The 19,835-nt window shown below is 40.6% G+C and overlaps 1 protein-coding gene across 1 annotated transcript; it reads right to left on the bottom strand.

Annotated features, from left to right (window-relative positions):
• Window positions 1–311: 311 nt before the first annotated feature.
• Window positions 312–19,749, bottom strand: TMEM192 (transmembrane protein 192). Its single transcript, XM_058838782.1, has 6 exons — window positions 19,612–19,749; window positions 16,585–16,731; window positions 11,993–12,257; window positions 9,914–10,048; window positions 6,038–6,140; window positions 312–3,686 (listed from the first exon to the last, which is right to left on the bottom strand). The coding sequence occupies exons 1-6, from the start codon at window positions 19,651–19,653 to the stop codon at window positions 3,563–3,565; spliced, it is 816 nt and encodes a 271-aa protein (XP_058694765.1). The 5' UTR covers window positions 19,654–19,749; the 3' UTR covers window positions 312–3,562.
• Between the last annotated feature and the right edge of the window lie 86 nt (window positions 19,750–19,835).

Below are 19,835 nucleotides of genomic sequence, written 5' to 3' on the forward strand. Positions count from 1 at the left end.
TTGTTTTTTAGATTAAAGATGACTTCCAGTAGAGCACACCTGCCTATCTCCATGTTAGTTATTTACATATTAGTGTAGAACCTTAAAGCAGGAAAATCTTGTTAAAAGCTTTTACAATCAGTGATTTGCCTGGCAGAGTGAAATACTGAAGTGTTTGTATGGAATATCCACTTGAGTAATTCAGAAAGACAAAACAGAAATACCAACTGAGTTTCCCTTCATATAAGATGTACATTCAGAAGAGATCATCACATCTTTTCTTTCATGCATACAGAATATTTAGCACAGTTGAGCATTTAATCTAAAAATGATTAAAACCCAACAATGGGAACATTTTTCAGACAACCCAATATATTCCTTAGGTGGTACAAAACACTTATTTTCTCAGACATAAACAACATATATATTGTTTTTTTACAGAAATAAAAAGCTACGGGGGTAACACCGAATAATAGAAAAGAGGATAAAATAATGATACATTATTTAAATTTTTATTTTAAGGTACAGTTGTAACATATATTAGGAAACATTCCTTCACTTTTGTTATCTTCTTGCTGCCCCAGCTACAAGCCAGTAGATCTTACAAAGACCTGCAAATATAATTTCAGCAGCTGTAGTTACATAAAGAGTATCACTTCAGCTGTGCAGAGTAACAGGCACAGCTGAACATGTGGGTTTGCCACATCTCACCAGAGCAGAGCTGTGTTGGTGGTTAGCAAAGCACTACTTCCCAGCAGAGCATGTGTAAACCCCTGTGCTCACACAGCACCTATTTCTGCCCCTCAAACTTGGGCCCAATGCTCCAGTGCTTACTGCATGCACAGCACACCTCGGATTTATCTTCAGACCATACAATCCAGCCCATGAGCAGGTGCTGACACTGCAGGGACAGGCACTCAGTGCAGTCCACTGGGGGTGGATGGCACTGGCCACCCCAGCACCCAACCTTGCAGCAGCAGAGAGATGTCTGACAAGCAGGATACAGCAGAACCAGAACAATTAGGAGTCATTGTTCAATTTAGCACTGTGGCATGTCACATTTAGCACAGCAAGGTCACAGCTGAGCTTCATCTCCCATGTACAGCAGCAGCCATTCGCCCCTTTCATGTGGCCTTTCAAGCAGCTGATTGCACACAGGCCCCCTGAGCAGCTCTGCAGTCCCCTTCTGCAGACCACTGAGCTCAGCCATGGGCAAGGTGGCCAGGAGAAGGCAGGTGCCCAGGCCCACGAACCCAGCAACACCACACCATTCACTGGGACAGGCAGCACAGCAGAACCTGGGGGCTGGGGAGCATTTCTGCCTCCAAACAAGGCTGGCCTTGGCCCACCTGCTGCAGACAAGGGGCTTGGGCCTGCCACACACAGCAGCAGCTCCTACTTGACAATTCACTGTAGCTCTACCATGGCCAGAAGTTCAGGTGTTCAGGGTGAGTAGCAAAGATTACTAGCTTCTGGTTGGAACCTATACAAATGTGAAAAGCCTCCACCCTGCCCAAAGAAAAAGCTTAAAGATACTACGAAACAAGATACAATTGGGAGTACGATACCCCTGGGGCAAGGGGTGGGTGCTTGTTATCATTTGTTATCACTTGCGAACTTAGAAAGGTAACATTTAAAGGGCAGCAGATGTACATATGTGCACACAGCAAACCATACTTGCTTTACTTTCCAGCTACCATGTTCCACAGACAGCAACACTACTGGTAAATCCAAGGTTTACCTTGAGCAGTCAGAGAGGAGAAGAGGAAGGTTTGAGTAACGACCCCAAAACAAAGGAAAGCTGTTCTGCTACACTATGCAGTCTTCTTCTCAGTGTTGGAAAGAAACACAAGTGGCAGGGGAAGGCTGAAGCACGATGGAAAAACCATTCCCCATAAGACCCATAAAACCATTCCCTATAAAGGGGAATAAAACAGAATTTAAAGCTTCAAAACAAGTGCATAGCTATCCTTGTTTGGCTAGTCTTAAGTGCCAACACTGCTGTGAGAACTTCAGCATAACAAAAATCTGCACAGATTGCCTGTTGGAACCAGATGTACATGAGCTTGGAAATAACAGAATTCACACTCTTCCTTGGTTGCATTTATTGTGCATGAACTTCACAGTCACATTTCACTGCTTTTCATAGAAATTATATAAATTGACATACACAATCACATCAAAACCTGAGTTCTAAAAACAAATAACTTTATTCCTTACATGTATACTATAAAATGGCTGCATTTTCAAGAAACAACAGCTATGGAGAACAGTCTAGTGTTGGATAGCAGCAAAACCTCCAATATTTTCTGTTTTCTTTTGAATGAGACAACCCCCATATTTGTTGCACACGAAACTGTCTAGGTACTTCTAAAGTTGTGCCCTAACACCAAAGTAGGATGAATTAATTTTCCTTTTTTATATTCAACCACAAGACCACTCCTCTTGAGAGTCTTCTTCCCAGTTTTGATTAGTGATTACCCTATCCCCACAGAGGTATTGGCTTCTAAAATAATTCTTTGTCTACACTGGTAGACAAAATAGTACCCAGAACAAAATGTTTCTTTCACCAGCCTTAATTCACCATAAATTAAAACAAAGAATTCTTGTTTATTCAACTTCTAAAAGACCTTTCTGTCTTCTGCTGTCTTCCACTTCCCCACATACACCATTTCAGCTTTTGAATCAAGATGCTGACTTTTTTGAAGGGCCAAAGTGAAGAGCAAGTATATAACAGGCATTTTTGACAACATCTTTAAAAGCATTCAACACAAGTTAGTTACCGGATCAATGGAAAAGTTTATGCTCAAGTATTTTTATTTTGTTAGCTCAATTGGCAGGGTAGGAGTCTTGTTACTAACACAAACTCTTAGTAGTGGGATAGTCATCAGCCCTGAGGATCCCTCTTAAGTTTTAAAGCCAGAATTCTGAACAGTTGCTTATCATGGCATGGTTTTTGTACCACAAACTTGCATGTGAGATTTACAGTTTTAGAACACCCACCACTTTTTTTATAATCCTAAGTTAGATGCCAAATTTCTCCACTTACCTGACGAAGGAGAAAAGGAGACATCTAGAAAACAAGTATCTGTATTGGATTACTGAAGTACACCACCTCTATCTCTGGAAGTAAAGGAAATCAGTGACAGAACATATCTAGTCTCAGCTTCAGCAATAGAAACTGCATATACATCCCTTGGAAAGTCAGATTTTTCTAGAGAACGAAGTTGTATTCCAGAAATATAAAATACTTTGGTAGCCTGAAGCTTAAAGGTTACACAGCAATACAAAATAATAGCAACAACTGGGCAAAGTTAATCCATTAACTCAGGTCCAACTTGAACTTATGAGGAATTAAAAAGCCTTGAAGCTGCAGTACTTTTCTGTAGAACTGATGATTTGAAGAGAGCCAGAGCGTCCAGTTGTAATAGGTTCATAGTGTATGCAGAGCTTATCCTTCCAGCTTAACTTCTATTTCAAAACATGAAAGATGATTGAAGAGTCACATCTGTACAAATCAGTCTGGATATTACATTACTTCATGTTCCCCTCCAGAGCTCCAGCAGCAGTTTTCCAAACGCTGTTAAGTTTTGATTTGCTGAGACGTTAACGCCAACAGTCTCTTGCTGAGCAGTGCATTGTGTCGCTGAAGATACTCTATTACATCTCCTTGCTTCTCAACTATCTCTTCTAAACTGGAATTTTCCCTTGAAGCAACAAAAGTACATGACAAGTAAATGTAAGTAAAAAAGTAAATGACAGCAGCCTTCTAATATGTGAAATGTCAGAGCTAATCAACAACAAAACAACTAAAAAGCAACTTCAATGGTTGTTTCCTTTAGTTTCACTTTTGCTGGGATCAACTAATTTTTGAGGGAAGAGGCAATCTACAACATCTATGTGTCTAACTCTATTTATCATGAGAAGGTAGGAAGAGAAAGTTTGGCTGAACTTCATGCCATGTATACGCAACTGAGTTACTTATTTCCTGCTAGACAGTTATACAGTGAGGATCTTACTGTTTAAGAAACCAAAACAGACAACATGCTAGAATTGTAGTAGGAACCACTGAACCTTTTCCCCACACATTAAGAAGCTTGTTTTGAACAGGTGTAATATTGTTGTTCAGTTGTGGAAGACTGTAAATTGTTTAAGACAAATCTCTTGATTAACCTGGAGTAGCATACATTCATGTTCTACTATATACAGCAATATCTGTCACATACCATAACAGCATCAGTACCAGAAAGTTGTGCTATTTCGGATCTGCAACACGAGGTATATTTTACCCTCCCCCCTTAAAATATATCCAGCTTTCAGATACCTCTCATTTTAACTCCAATAGTAACACTGCAACACTTAAATAAAGCTAACTTAACTGAGAAAAAAAAAACCTACAGAATTTTGTCAAATCTGATTAGGAATTTTTAAGATACAGCAAGATGAAGTACCAATGCCTGAGTGTAGTCTACTCTTTCCTTACATATTATTTCTTCTCAGCCGACTTGGGAATCTGCCCTCTTAGTACACTTGTGAGCATCTTAGTGCTTACAAAGTTGTTCCTCAGCCTTACAGCATTTTGTAGAGGAACACTGGCCATTTCATAGTTCTTAGAAAGTGCTGAGAAGGATATTGAGTGGAAATTAGGTTAGGTCCAATTAAAAACCTACTGTAGCTAAACTGGAAAAAGTGAAGAACACAAGTTTTGTAAACAGAAAACTTGCAACCTTAACCAGTAACATGCACTACCAACTTAAGGCTCCTGATCAGTAGCTCAGGTTGCAGAGGTCATGATATTCAAAAAACATTCTTATAACAAGGTCAACTGAAGGGCTGACAGGATTCACTTTTCAATAGACCTTAACTCCCAAGGGAAAGAGAGTCAGAATTGTATAGAGCTAAATTAAAGTAACAGTTTTGCAATCAGTTCTCACAGGAAGTTTGCACACTTTAATCAAAAATAAGCAGAGTCTTTTCCTCAGCTGGTCATTGTTGCAGACACATTCCCTGGGCATTTGAGAATTTCTCAGGGGAGAAGATGAATGAGAAAGAAATGAGGTCCACCATGCAATCATCACGGTTTCTATATCAAAATGGAAGTCAGACATGGTATCAAAATTCAAGACAACTCTAAATCCTTCCTGTATCCTGGACATCTACTTCCAAGTTCCATAAAAGCATGTGCATGCTGCATTTGTGATAGCAGGGGAAGTCCCAAAATATTAGTCATCTCTCATTAGTCAACCTTTCATGAAGGCAGCATATATAGAAGCAAGTAATAGTATACTAGAAAATCTCCAATTCTTATACAGAAATACATGTTACTTTCAATTACTAGTTTTTATTAAGTCATACCAGACTGATTTCAGCAACTGGGAAACATCTGAGCAATTGGCAGGTACACAAAGAACAAACAAAAAAATAAGTCTCAATGCCTAGGACAGTTTCAGTGAATGCTGGACAGCTTCTATTCTCACTGAGACCTTCCTTACTCGTTAAGCGCCCTCCACACCTTTGCCCTCCCAAACTCAAAATGCATTCCAAATCCATTGCTAGAATCTCATGTCCAATTGCTGGCACAGAACAGAGCAACTAAGTTTTCTTCTTTGTCTATCTACTGCCCACAATATATTTCCTTCCCTGAAAAAACTGTCAGAAGCAATCAGGCTTACGTAGATCTACTTTAAGTAATACTGTAAGACAACAGCATCTTTCCTCAAACCCCGTATAACATTAACTAAACCAGATTAAGCAGTTATTTATATTAAAGATTCATGTAACCAGACATAAATGGTCAAACCACTTCCATACTTATGTTTGAGGATTTCTGTATCACAGTAAATTGTAATGTACTATGGAGAAAGTACAAGACTGCTACATCTCATCTCTGCATATGAAATGGGAACCTTTGCATAGTTCCTTCAGAGCCGTTTGTTATTCCCACCTCTGGCTTACAGGTTTAAGATTGCATGGAAGTCTACAGGAAATCATGCAATTCCATTAGTGTTACCTATATACCATGGCTGAACACAGCACAAAATTAATACAAAACTCTTACCTGAATCCAATTTCTGAGGTAATGTGACTAGGGTAGGCATACATCTTCTCTTCTTCAATTATGTCAGGTCTTGGCTTGGCACGATTGAAGTTGCTTATTTTCACTGCAAGAAAGCATTATAAATTAGTTGGAAAGTGGGAAAAAAACCAAAACACCAGAGTCCAAGTTATAAAAATCTGTAACAGATGATCCTAAGATTATCTTAGGACAGGAGATGGAAACACAATAAAGGAATCTGAGAAATGGGAAAGCAAAAGCATAATCTATTTCTACTCATTCCTGTTATTGCTTTGATTGTAAGTCAGTGATAGTTTGGCAAGTTGATTTATTCACTGGTTCATTTTTTCTATTCCCCTCAGTCCTGCTGCTTAAAAGACCTGAACAGGGAAGCTTGAACATACTGCCTAAAATCTGGAAAGTTTAATCTGCCATCTAAGAGAGGGTGAAGCCTTAGCTGCCTTTTACAGGATACCAAAATTCAGTCTCCAAGTTCAGGCAAAATTAAGAAACATGCCATAAAAAAAATTGTAAGAAGTTTTGTACTGGTAGCTGGTTCAGAACTTCTAGCTTAAGCTCTTCAATAAGTACTACTTTAACTAGACCAGTTGCAGTGAAGCAGCAGCTTGTTTACCTGTTCAGACTAGGGCAGACCTGCTACAGAAAGCCATTATGAACCTAGCAGTCTTGGCTATCAAACCCAGAAGTCATTCCTGGGCACCTGTGAATAAAGTTTAAGGCTAAATTTAACAGATATAGAACGAGAATGGGTGGGAAAAGCTGTAGGCACCCTCTGTATTATTTCGAAAAGGAAGCTGAAAATATTTAAAGCCATTCAATGTCAGATCCTGATCCAGGGTCAATATCAAAATATCCAGAGTATGCATTCGGGACTCTGTAGTTAGAGCTGCTTGTGAAACAATAGATCTAATGCCATAAAAAACATTACAGCAGGTCTGTGAGAAAACCACACCACTGCAACAGAGAAGGAGTGTCCTTACAAGTCAGTACTATGACGGGGTTTATTATAGGCCACCCTGCTAAAACAATGCTAAGACCCTCCAGAGGTTAACTGCAAGTTAGGCTCAAAGGTTAGTTATTTCTATGATGGTATTTCTCTACAAATAAAACCACAAAGGAATGGATGTGGAATTCTCAACATGTGTTGTTTGTGGGAATGTTGGTCCTTTATTCAAGTGATATTAGAAGTATGTGAGAAAGTAATTAAATACATATATTTAGTAAGACTTTTAAAGCTTTACTCCCTATCCTAGCAGTAAAAAACTTAGAATAGTAAGCTGACATTTAGAGCTGTCTGTATCATACTTCATTCCATGCACTTTTACCTCACTTGAACGATTTATATATGTCAAGTCTATTATAGGTCAATCACAGCAATTCCTTGTAGATTTCTGAATCTTTGTCTCTGCATCCTACAGCTACATACACACACTGCTGCATGGAGATAATTTTCAGGAAGGCAGTAGTCCTTCACAGGACATTGTCTATCATACAATTCATAAACAGCTCCTAGAAGTGAGAGGAAGTATCTAGAATTACAATCAGGTATTCCTGATTTGTGAGACAGAATTATTTAACAGAAAATAAGTTAGGTACATGAACCTTCTACAGGCAAGCATTTATGTCTCATTCTAGTAGTTAAATAATTATTTCACTGTGAAGAAACAATATGTCAACAGGTGCTGCCTTCTCTCCAAAATTAGGAGTAACATGCTAATACAAAAAAGGGTGGGCCAGTAGTTTTTAGTGTAAATTTACCTGAGTCTCCCCATTGTTGCTCTGCTGATACCTTAGCTGATACCTCTGCTGATATCTTAGCAATATCTGCTAAGTGCTTGTCTTGAAGAGGGGAATTCTAAACCTCAGCAAAGGGCTGGCCTTAAAACTGTCCCATTAAAGAGGCTTCATGCTTTCACCCAGTCACATACTCTGCTTTGCCTGAGAGAAAAACACCCATCTGAATGTCATTATTATTACAGATTCTCAGGGTACTTTCAAAATTGGCCAAATACATTTGTTTTGCCTCAGTATAGCCTTATTTTTATATTAAAATATTGAAAAATCTTAAAACCCACCACTACAGATAAGACAAACATGCAAGCAGTTTCTCAGCTCACCTCAACAAACATTTGGATGGAAAACAAGAAAACAAATTATACTACCCACTGGAAAAAGCAACCTAGGGTGACTGGAAGTTTTCCTCATCTTGCAGCAGGTATAAAGTCACATAAAAATTAACTCTAGTTTTGTACACCAAGCTTTAGAGAATAAATTCTATGTTGATTTGGGGCTGCTCAGGAGATAAAGTAGCTGTTGGTAGAACACATTGCCTTACTCCTTCCTAGCAATGCAGCTCTTCCCCTCTGTTCCAGGATTCACCGGACCCTCCTTCCAGCCTCTCTGAGCTGGAAAGCACAACCCTGCATCAAACAACTTCCTTGTATACATTGGCTAATGAATTTGAAGGTCATAGGAATTGGCATAGTAGAAGTCAGGAAACAATACCCTTATGGTGACAAAGAGGAAAAACAGCTTGAGAGTTCTTACAGAAGTACAGGCTCAGATCTTACTACTATGTACGCCATCTTTCTTGCACTTACCCTTTTTGGTCAAGGTAAGAGTCACACAATGTAGCTCTTTGAACTCCAGCAGGCCTCAGGGCTAGAAATAGCCTTTCTCTGGAATTCCTGACATTCTATTAAAGTTTTACAATTTATCTCTTATTTCCCCAAGTTTCCCAGGGAAGTAAGTATGCGTATGCAAAGAAGGGATGATCTCCGGCATTCTTGGAATAGTTTTCCAGGACTGCCATGATTGCATTCACTCATCACTGCCTTATTCTTCCAGAGGACAGTCAGTCTACTTGAGCCATGCTGGGACATTGAGGGGATAGCCTGACAAGCCTGCAGCATTCAGGCTTCTGCACACTTGTAAGATAAAGACATAACTTAGGGCTGGGACCTTATTTCTTGGTGCATTTTTGATGCTGTTGCAGGAGAGTCAAGAATAGGTTTTATTTCCTAGATGAACAAGTGACTCGGCAGTATTTCTCTGTGTGCCATTGTATTACTATGAATACACTGAGGTTTTCTTTTAAGCATTTATTTATCAACATTCTAGATAGCTTTGCAAAGTTGCAAAAAAAGGCAAGTGTTTTATCAAGCCTTCATAAGTTACACCAAACCTAAAGCAGACAACCTTACAAACCAACAGTGATAGCACAAAGCAAAGCCTCACAGTTTTAGAAAGCACTACGGTGTTTTGATATGATCACAGCTTCCAAAACCCACACATCTTTTAAATATTCCTTAGGAGGAACCTTCCATTTTAGTGAAAAAACTAAAAGAACTTTTTAAACTCTAAGTTTAAAGCGAAACTGAAGACTTTAGGGTGGGACCAGGGAAAGAGGAAGAGACTGGATAAGGCACAATCACACGATCAGGTATGCAGACCCTACATGTAAATCCCAGAGGCAGTTCTGACTAAGCCAGCCACCTCTTACTGTTTCACAGCTTGTGGTGCATGCATTTGAGAAACCCTGATAAAGAGACAAACCTGTTCACCGGACACTCTTTCAAACAATTAGGAATTTATTGCCACTTCACTGGATTAACAGCTTTGAGATAACAGAGAGCTTTCATTTAGCAGCCCTCGGAACCAAATCAAGCCCCGACAACCCTTCCCAATTTGCTTTGGATTTGCCTTAGTTCTCCTTCTACAAGCACAGAATAGTTTTGTATTTATAATGGTAGTTAAACGCCTTGGGGTACCCCAAGTGAACTACTGTGAGGGCAAACGAACAGTTGAGTATCAGCTATAATGAATGTCATAAAAGAAGGCAAAGGTTGCCTCTCTCACCTGTGTAAATCACTAAGCATGTCAGGGAACTAATCATCTCCAGGCTCAGGACTCCCAGGATAAGATATAGGTACACTTTGCTGTGATCAGGAAAGGAATGCTGCACTGACAGAATCAAGAGCAGGGCTGTATTACCTAGAAAACAAATTTTGTATTTTACAGATTTACTAATTTCATTAGCTACTGAAAATAAATTAATACCTTCTCATCCCCAGTATCTGCATTACGCTGTAACACTTCAGTAATGTTTTTCCATTTCATACCATACTTGCTCCTTCAGCTAATTTCCTTAACGTGCAAGCTTATACCTGCTGGTAGCAAAATGAGGTTTCATTTCAGCATACGCCTGTAATGGTAGACAATTATGAATTTTCTTAGATTCTTCTGACTCAAAAAACAAGAGTGGAAGAAACACACTAGAAATAACTAAAATAAGTACATGGGCTTAAACAGTTTCTGGCTTTGTTGATGCTATCCATCTTACCCTTCTTTCAATTCCTAAGAGATCACATCAGTCAACTGAAAATGAGGGGGTATTTTCCTTCAACCAGTGGATTTAAAATATATTTAAATGAGGCTAACAGAGCAAAAAAAAAAAAAATTAAACACCTTCCTTTCAAAGCCTACCTGCATAGGCTTCCACTTGCCCAGCTATTATCTTAATACTTGAACATTACTGAAAGTTTAGTTGGAAAGAGTACAATTAGACATTGAGAAAAAATACTGTGTTACAGGCCTAAACATTTTTTCTTATACTCAGTGTGAAGTGTTCTATTCCTTCCTATAAAACTGTTATAACAAGTGTCTGGATAAAGAACTAAATCTATAAAGACCATAACTAGGGAACTGTGCAGCTCTTTCCTACCATGTCAGTCAAGCAAAGGAAATGGAAGTGGTATCAGCAGTCATTACCATGGCAGGAAGCTTGCAGTAATGGAAGAACTACCTTCTGAACAACAGATGATCAAAATTCTACAGGACACACCTGACTGCATCTGAACATTCACAAATGCCCAGAGTTTGTCTAGCAGGGGAGAAGTGGGCTCTATCTAAAGACTGAAAGCCAGGCTCAATATTGCCAATTACACTGCAACAGGTAGAAATAATACTTTTACATCGTTAAGCTTCCTGTAGTCTGCTTCTCATTGCACTCCAAACACTTCTACATCTTCAGAGCTCTATCTAGTGGCCAGAGCCCGAAGCTGCGCATTTATCAAGCTGACTAGCTCTTTTAGGGGCTGTGCGGAAAGAAAGCTAGGTTTTTACATAAAACAGGACCATTTCACTTATTAATTCTGATAAAAAAACCCATCTACTCCAGGAGGGAGGCAGGATTACAAGAGGCAAAAATACTGTAAAAGCCATTGCTCTGCCCTTTTGCATTGCTATTTATAGGGAAAACCCCCTTAAGTTAGATGGATTTCAGATTTGAAAGTGATTTGTAGAAAAGTTTCACCAGTTAATTGCACCAGCACTTTACAGCTAAACTTGCCAGAGATGTAACTTAAAAATAAAGTTAAATCACTCCTATATACCACCTTTTATCCAGAGAAAGTAGAAAAAGGCAGTCAGATATAGAGCTGAATGTTACAGGTCCACAGTGAAGGATGGTTATCGGTTATTTCACTGAATTCAGACAGCTGTTGGGCAACAAGCAATTAATCTATATGGATTGCTGAGCTTGAAAAGAGAAGAGCAACACTTCCTGGAAGGACTAGCAGTGCTACCACATACCCAGCCAGACAAATGAATATGCAAATCAAGATCACTAGCCGTCAAACACAGACCCTGCTGACTGAATACTTCATGGCTGAAGACTAAATGCTAATGACTAAACGTTTTACTCAACTTCACAGTCGTGAGCATTTTTGCACTACAAACAGTTTCTTACAACCTGCATCTGGCGGACCAGAAAGATCAATACAGAGGTTTATCTGACTAAAGTATAATTTGTAAGTGCTCATAGGCAGGTTTGTAAAAGTTCATAATATATAATACATAATTATATATAAAATTCTCAGTCTTTTATTATGTCACAGTTTAAAGCTTGAGATAGGAAAAACCCCAAGTTCACTTCACCTGTGGCATGTATCAGCAGTGGAAGCCTTTTCAGATGCCTTGTTGATCGGTATATGGAGAAGTAACCTCTTCTTCTGACTCTGCCATGGTGGTGCTCGACATATCGTTCAAAAAAGACATGCAGAACCCACAGAACTACCTTTGCAATTATTATGACAGTCTGCACTTTAAGTGGGTGAGTGTAGTTTCCAGGGCACTTGTCTTGGTTTGGATTGGGGTAAGAACAAAACATAGCTGCTAAAAATGATAGAACTACAAAAGCAACCTGGAAGAGAAAGAAAGAGAGAAAAATCTTTAAAGTCAACATTCAGCTATATATATGAAAAAAACCTGAAACCCAAAATCATGATTATGTAGTTAATTCATTATGCGTTATTTTCTGAATTGATTTTATTAGAGTTGAGGTAACATATAAAACATTAGACACTTGTTACAACCACTACATGTCACTCTGGGAACATACAGATGAATGAAATTGGTAAGTAGTAAGACTGACTTCTAGGAGGGCAACCAGTCTCCAGCAGAACAGAGCTGGTAATTGTCATCCTTCCCAGAATTTCTACTAAATCAATTTCACTGTTCCTTGAGTCTTCATAGTGATTTTATTTCATTGCTGGACCCTCCTTACTATGCCTTTTTACTTCAAAGAAAACTTGATTTATGCTCCTATAAAAGAAAAATCACATCTTTTTAGACTCATTCAATTATACTTAATGCTGTTCTGTGGGACAGGCTCTTATCTTACTGGTAGAGTCTATGTTTCCTTAAATTGACACCTCCTAAGTGAAAATTAATGCTTTCTTACAGCCACTGAAGATCATCTCCAGGTTGATGTCACTCTATTGGGAACAGTGAGAAGAACGACACAGACTCTCTCAGGAGTCGATCAGGAGAATTTCTCTCAGTTTATTGCTTCAGGTCTTTTTTATAGACCGATACATGACAAGTACAGAAAAGAAACTTTTATTGGTTAGTAAACTAACACCATCACCATCATTGGTCAGTGGGGCTCACCACCCCTCGACTTTCTCTTGCAAGGAAACAAGGAACAGACAAACAGCACCTGCAAGGCTGTTTTCTGTCTCTGAGGATTGTTTTAATTCCTCCCCATGATTTCTCAGGCCACTTTCTCAGGCAAGACTAAGAAAGCTATGTGGCCTGCAATTTCCACAGGCATTATGCTGCCTGCTTCAGAGTTAGCATCCATAGGTTGACATTAGAAATGTGAACCATCATAGTAACTTAAAGTTATTATTAACACTGGGTAGGCATCTTTGCCAATTGGTAATCATTCTTTAGTATATTTACCAACAGATTTTACTTATGTCAGAAAAACCAGACAGATTGTCAGTCAGATTGCTTATATACTTATCGTTTCAGACTACCGCCATTATGCTATAACTTCTCCTGTTTTCTAGACTTTTCTCCAAATTTTCAGCATCAGCAGTGAGCATCAGCAATCTTTTGGCCAATTAGAAAGCAAAACTGTGGATGCATATTACCTGCAGTATATGTCTACACACAGGGCTTCTTTAATATTTATAGTTTTGTCACGGAAAATATTTTCTCTACTGTGTTCATTCAGTGAACAAGAACAATATTATACTTCCTCATCCTGGTTCATTCTACAGAAAAGGGATATTTTTAAAACAGAACTGTAAAGAAAAACTACTCCCACCAATACAGAAATAAATGGAGAGCTACTAATAGACAAAACAGAAAAAAAATCAATTTGCCTCAAGTCTACAAATGAGTTCTAATATACCTAGCTCAAAAAAAAAGGTGTCAGATGTCCTGCATGTCATAACTGAAAGAAACAGCACATCAGAACTGAAGACAGAGGAAAGTACCCAATTTCCATTTGCTGCCTTTGTTTTCATACTTAGTTCTTCACAAATTAACTTTTCATAACCACTTAATTACTCTTGAGACAAACTGCCCTTCACTTGCTCTGGCTGTGACCAGGGGAAAGAGCAAGAAAGGGGATTAATTTTTACACAATTGTCAATACCTAAAAAAAGACATTACAGAGGACATACAGGATAGAAGGTGGAAGGAAAGAAAGAAACCCAAACCAAAATAGGATTGTACCAAAATAGGATTGTACTCCATATTATCCATAAACCATTACTTCAAAAAGAAATTAAATGCCATATTATCTTGAGACAGGTTGTTAGATCAAGTAATTAAATAAGAGGAACCTTTATAATTTGTTTAATCTATTATTTTACCACCTCCTTTTCTTACAAAGCTAAGAATAATTCAGGTATTTTATTTGATCTGTTTACTGTTTGGTTTGCCATTTTACAATAGTGATACAATTAGTTCTACTCCTTCCAGGTGTTAGGAATGCATTTCAGTACAGAAAATGGCTATATTGAACTGATGCAAGCAGGAATGCCGTAGCATTGCATCTCTACTAAACTACTATGCCAGTGTATACAAGAGGAAACAGGAAGCTGGCATTTTGAGTGGCATTTATTAAATATGTTTTGCTTGCATTGTTGGGCAGTTCACTCATAGGTGTTTCACCCCCCACATATTTTTACATAGAAAAAGTTATTCTTATAAAGAGTAGTATTTAAGTTCAATTTTGTGTATGTGCACACAGAGAGAGGATTAAGGAAAAGCAGGATTAATATAAAGAAGTTATTTCTAGCCTGTAAACTTCACATTGCTCTCCAGCCTCCTGATGGGAAGCCTTCAGAAAAGCAAGGCTTGGCAAAAGGAAAGGCACTCAAAAACTCTGTCCCACTACAGTCCAGCATATCCTACCCATTTTCCAGAATTGTATGTAAATAGGCAGCTGCACCACAGCAGCTATTTTGCTACCTAAGTCCATTTCTTGGCACAGGAAGGTGGACAAGAAATACTCCAAGTTACATACAAATTGCTTTAGAGATGCATTCCAGCTCTACTGCATAATACTATGATGGCTTAAGTTCTCCAGGACATTTTCCCTTTTGGCAGGCTGTGCATCAGAAGCTAACCTGGCCTCTCTTCACATTCCACAAGATTAATGCAGGTTTGCAGGAGCACAGAGGAAGGAAATCCAAGAAGCTTGTTTTCCCCATTCATCTTTTCAGTGGGAGAGACAGTGCCACTCAAGGTAGCAATTATAATGCTGTTTTGCCAACAGAAGAGGATACTTCTCCATTTTGTTCTAAGGACCAACTGGTCACTGAAGCAGGTTCAGCAGTAGCAACAAGACTTAACCTGTGAAAACACGTGTTGAAAGACACCACAGAAGTTTTCCCATTTCACCTACCCACACTTCTCTCCATTGCAGGAGAGGAAAAGGTGGGAGGAGAATAGGCAGCAGTTTCCTAGGATCTGGGTGACTGACATTTGGCTGCATCAGTTACAGTAGCAGACTGCAAAGCCCCAAGGCTTGGCAGAAAAGCAGTTACTGCTCTATTACCAATAGCAGACTTCAAATGCCTTCTATAAGGGAATGGCAGAGTTCTTCTGGTAGGGGAAGGGAATAAGGCTGGATACATGGTTTCCATTGCGAATTTTGGTAGTCTACCTAGCAGAACAGCAGAGGTCTTAAGTCTGCTTGACAGCCAGAGGAGAATTTCTTGATACTACTACAAGGCCCACAAAACATCTACTCCTAAAGTTAGAAGGCTAAAACACATTGAACAACTTGATGCAGCTGCTCAAAGAGAGACCTTAGAGGTTGGTATGTGCTTTTAAAGTCCTGGCAGAGAACATGTCTTCAAGCGCACTTGGCACTGTATTTTTTATTTGAGATCAAATTAAGCTCTGAAATAGCTCATGTCACTGGTACTACAGAATCCTAGAATCTAGGTTGGAAAAGAACCTTAAGATCAGCAAGTCCATCCTTTACTTAACACTACTATGTCCACCACTAACCCATGTCCCTAAATGAAAGTGCCATTTCAGTCAGACCTTAGGCTCAGAGCTCTTCAGCCTTCCTTCTTCATAGCTGGTTGCCACACACTCAGAAGCAACAACAAGCCTCCTCAGCTTATCAAGGAAAAACTCATTACTAGGCAGGACTCTCTCTGCTTCTGTCTCCCAGCCCCCATAAATGCCTAGATACTGTTCAGTGTTTGTGTTTTTTGCTCTTAACTTCCAGAAGTGAGAGCAGGAAGTAACATTTGGATTAATTTCTCTCTCCATCCACTGTCATGCAACATCTCCTAAGCACACCCAGCTTCACTTGTTTAGTTACCTTCTCTCTGAAATTAGGTTTGCTCTTGGAAGGCATGGCATCAAAATTATCTCAGCCCTCTGTAACTAGTACAGCACTTCTACGGCAATAATATTTTTAAAGTACATTTCCAACAGCACAGAAGAACTACTATTTAAAATGCTCTTCCTCGTAAAAAGATGCATCACAGAACCAACAACCAACAGAATGAGAAGGCAGCAAGTATCTGATAGTATATACACTATCTAAATTTATTGGCAAATATGAGCAAACCTCACTGCTTTGGAAGAACAGCCAGTGTATGCAATTCAGTGTCATATCATCAGAATTCTGTCATATGAACAGTAGATTCTGAAGGATTCAAAAGAGAGATAGCAAGTTTTCTTAGGGAAATAATGCTTCTTAAACTTACATGTATTAGCAACAGGAAATTGGCAAGGAGAACTGCTGGGATAGAATGAAATCTTGGCCTCAGCTGGGAATGCAATGTATGAGATGAAATAAGTGGTGCATCCAGCAGAGGATCATCTTCCAAGCTCTGTGTTATTTCCAAGGAGCCCTGGAACAGAAAAGAAGGGCAAACAATAACAACAGGTAAGCTCTAAAAGTAAAGTACAAAGGTTTAGGAATTTTCTGTTAGCAAATCAAGCCTTGAGGGGGCAAAATCCCCACTAAGTTAATATCTCAAGAAAGCTCTTAAACTCTAGGTAAACTCTCATCCCATTTTTATGTCAGAGATCAGTCCCTGAGGAACCCAACACTAATCCACTTCCTAGTATCACACTGAGCCTTCAGGAACTTCAGTCTTTAAAATGTATTACAAATATCTGAGCTTCAACCCTGAGAGATGTCAGAAGCATAAGTATATTTATGGGGAAAAGTGACAAAGTCTCTCACACATGCTTTATACAGGTACTGCAAAACCCTTTGTTGTTCTTTCTTTTGTCCAGCTGCAGTTGGAGGCAACAATACAGCTGCAGTGCAACAGTAACAGTTTTGAGTATTCAGCCTCTGATACTACTGACATGTCAAAACACCTGCAGCAGTAACTAGAGCTGAACTCAGGCAGGACAGAAGCAGCAGTTCATAGGGGAGAAGATGCTACCAAGTGCTGAGCAAGACATTCTCTTGCCTGCACTAGAGAGAATGCAGCATAGTCTTGTCATGTTGGAGCTAAGTATTAGGTCTTCAACTTCATATTAAGCTCAAATGTAGTGTCTTTTACTAAGTAAAAGATAAAACTAAGTATGGGTGGAGGGAAAAGCCCTTGACAAGGAACTTGCCTCATAGCTATGCATCCCTGCTCCTTTCATGCCAGGAAAAGGTCATTAAATACATATTAAGTGCAATATGCACAGGCGTGATTATGGCCAAAACTGCTACAGTTTCTCTCTTAGCATCCTGCTACATCCCCTGCCTCAGAAGATAAAGCAATTCAAGATTTCCACTCAAGTTTTGACTTCTCTTCTTTATGATACCAATCACAGCCCAGACCAACAAGACAAGGGCAGACCCCAATCCACTCCAGACTTCTGACTAGTCAGACGTGCCAGGGTCCACCAGACTATTGACTGCTTTATAAATTGAGGACTTCTCTTAGCCATGAGAGAAAACAGCATAAGCCTCAAGACAAATGAGGCACACCATTCTAGATACTAGCATGAGAAGAGAGGGATTAGACCTGGGTTTATACTTCACATCAATGAGGACAATGTAGATTGTCTCTAGTGTTATTTCACCTGCAGACAACTGCTTAAAGTGAAGGAAACAGTCATCAAGGGTTATTTCATTCAACAACCTGTTTCATTTTAGAACCATGAACACTACACTTACCCTAACACAGAAAAGTGTGAACAGACCAGCCTCAGCTATTTGATACCTTTTAATTAGCTCAGTCTTTGACTGTAAATGACACTTACTGAAATACCTGCATGGTAAGATGGCCTTTTACTGCAGACATAAATGTTTACAAATGGCACTCCTCTTATGTCAATGATATAAAATTCAGAAGCTTGAGAGCAAAGATGTCCTCTCTTGCTTGTCTGCCCATTTTCACAGGCTAAGTACAATTTTAGGCTCTGAAAGCAAAGACCAACACTCCAGCAGCCAAGGCATCTTGCCTTACTCTTTAGATTACATATCAGTAAAAAATTCATTACTATGAGGGTGGAGAGACAGTGGAACAGGCTGCCCATGAAGCTACAGATACCCCATTCCTGGAAGTGTTCAGGGCCAGGCTGGCTGTTGTTTTGAGCAACCTGGTCTAGTGGAAAGTGTTCCTGCCCATGGCAAGGGGCAGGAAACTGATCTTTAAAGAATTTTTAATCCAAACCATTATATGATCACATATTCAACAGTGGGGTTAACAGCTCACATCTCCCACAAATGCAGCAATTCTCCTTAGGACAATATCCTTTGTCTCATGGGAACAAATGATTCACTATTTCTGTAATACCATAAGGGATCAGGGCACTCTTCCACAAATGAAGTTTTATCAGAGCTTTCACTATGCTACTCTCTCACAAGACTGGCTACAGTCCATCTCTACATCTTAAAACACAGCTAGTATTAGGAAGCACTAGATGACGTAAGCTCTTCAAATAGATTTTATTACAGACAACATGGAGAGGAGGAGAATTAAAGCATGGGATGTGATGATCCCATGCAGTCAACCTGACAAAGAAAATCCATTAAGTGTGCTTTCTAACTGGAGCAAACACCGGTTTCATTTAATTAAGATGAGCCAAAACCACAGCTGTCAAAAGCCAAAACGCCTTAAATCCAGACTTGTTTAGCACTGTTGCTGAGCACAGGTTAAAGCTTCAGCCTTTTGGTTCCCTGATCCACCTCCAGCATGTGACCGCTTCCACAGCAGCCCAGCGCCAGGAGGAGGAGGAGGGCAGGCAGGAACAAGCCACGGCCAGCAAGCCTTGCCCACGCAGGCTTCCAGCTGGGGCGGGGAGAAACATTCAAACAAACACAAAAACGCCGTGGCCACGCCAGCGAACAGCACATAACCCAGAGATGGCACAGACAGGATCTGCCTGTGGAAAAATAACCCGGAAAACCTGAAGGAGCGCCACACGAGCAGCCCCGATTAGAGGCTAATAATCTCGATTAAAAACAAGCCCAGGCCCAAAAGCCTCGGGGATATTTCAAGCCCGGCTGGGGAGCGGCAGGGCGGGGAGCGAGGGGCCGTGGCGGCCTCCTCCTTTCGGAAAGGGCCACTGGGGGGGCGCCGGGGCCGGCGGCGCCCCCCGGAAGAAGCAGGTAAAGCCTCGGGCGCCCGGGACGGAAAACAGCCAGGAAGAGGCGGAAGGAAGAGACGGCACGGAACACGAGGCGCTCGCCCGGCGGCGCCCACCCTCAGCGGCAGTCCGGCCGCTCACCCGGGCGGGGTCCCCGTGGCCGCAGCCCCGCTCCCGCCCGCCGCGCTCACGTTGTCCAGCTCCTGCCGCCGCCTCTCCGCCGTCAGCGCCATCGCCGCCTCCCGCCACAGCCGCCCCGGCGGCGTTTAATGGGAGCCCCCGGCGCGGCCCTGCCGCCACGGGCTGGCCACGGGCAGCGCCGCCGCCCCGCCCCGCCCCGCCCCGCCAGCAGCGCCCCCGGCCGCCATTGGGCCCGCGCCGCTCCGGCACCGCCCCGGGGCGCGGCCCTGCCGGC

This window comes from Poecile atricapillus, chromosome 4 (assembly GCF_030490865.1).
Source record: "Poecile atricapillus isolate bPoeAtr1 chromosome 4, bPoeAtr1.hap1, whole genome shotgun sequence".
NCBI lineage: Eukaryota > Metazoa > Chordata > Aves > Passeriformes > Paridae > Poecile > Poecile atricapillus.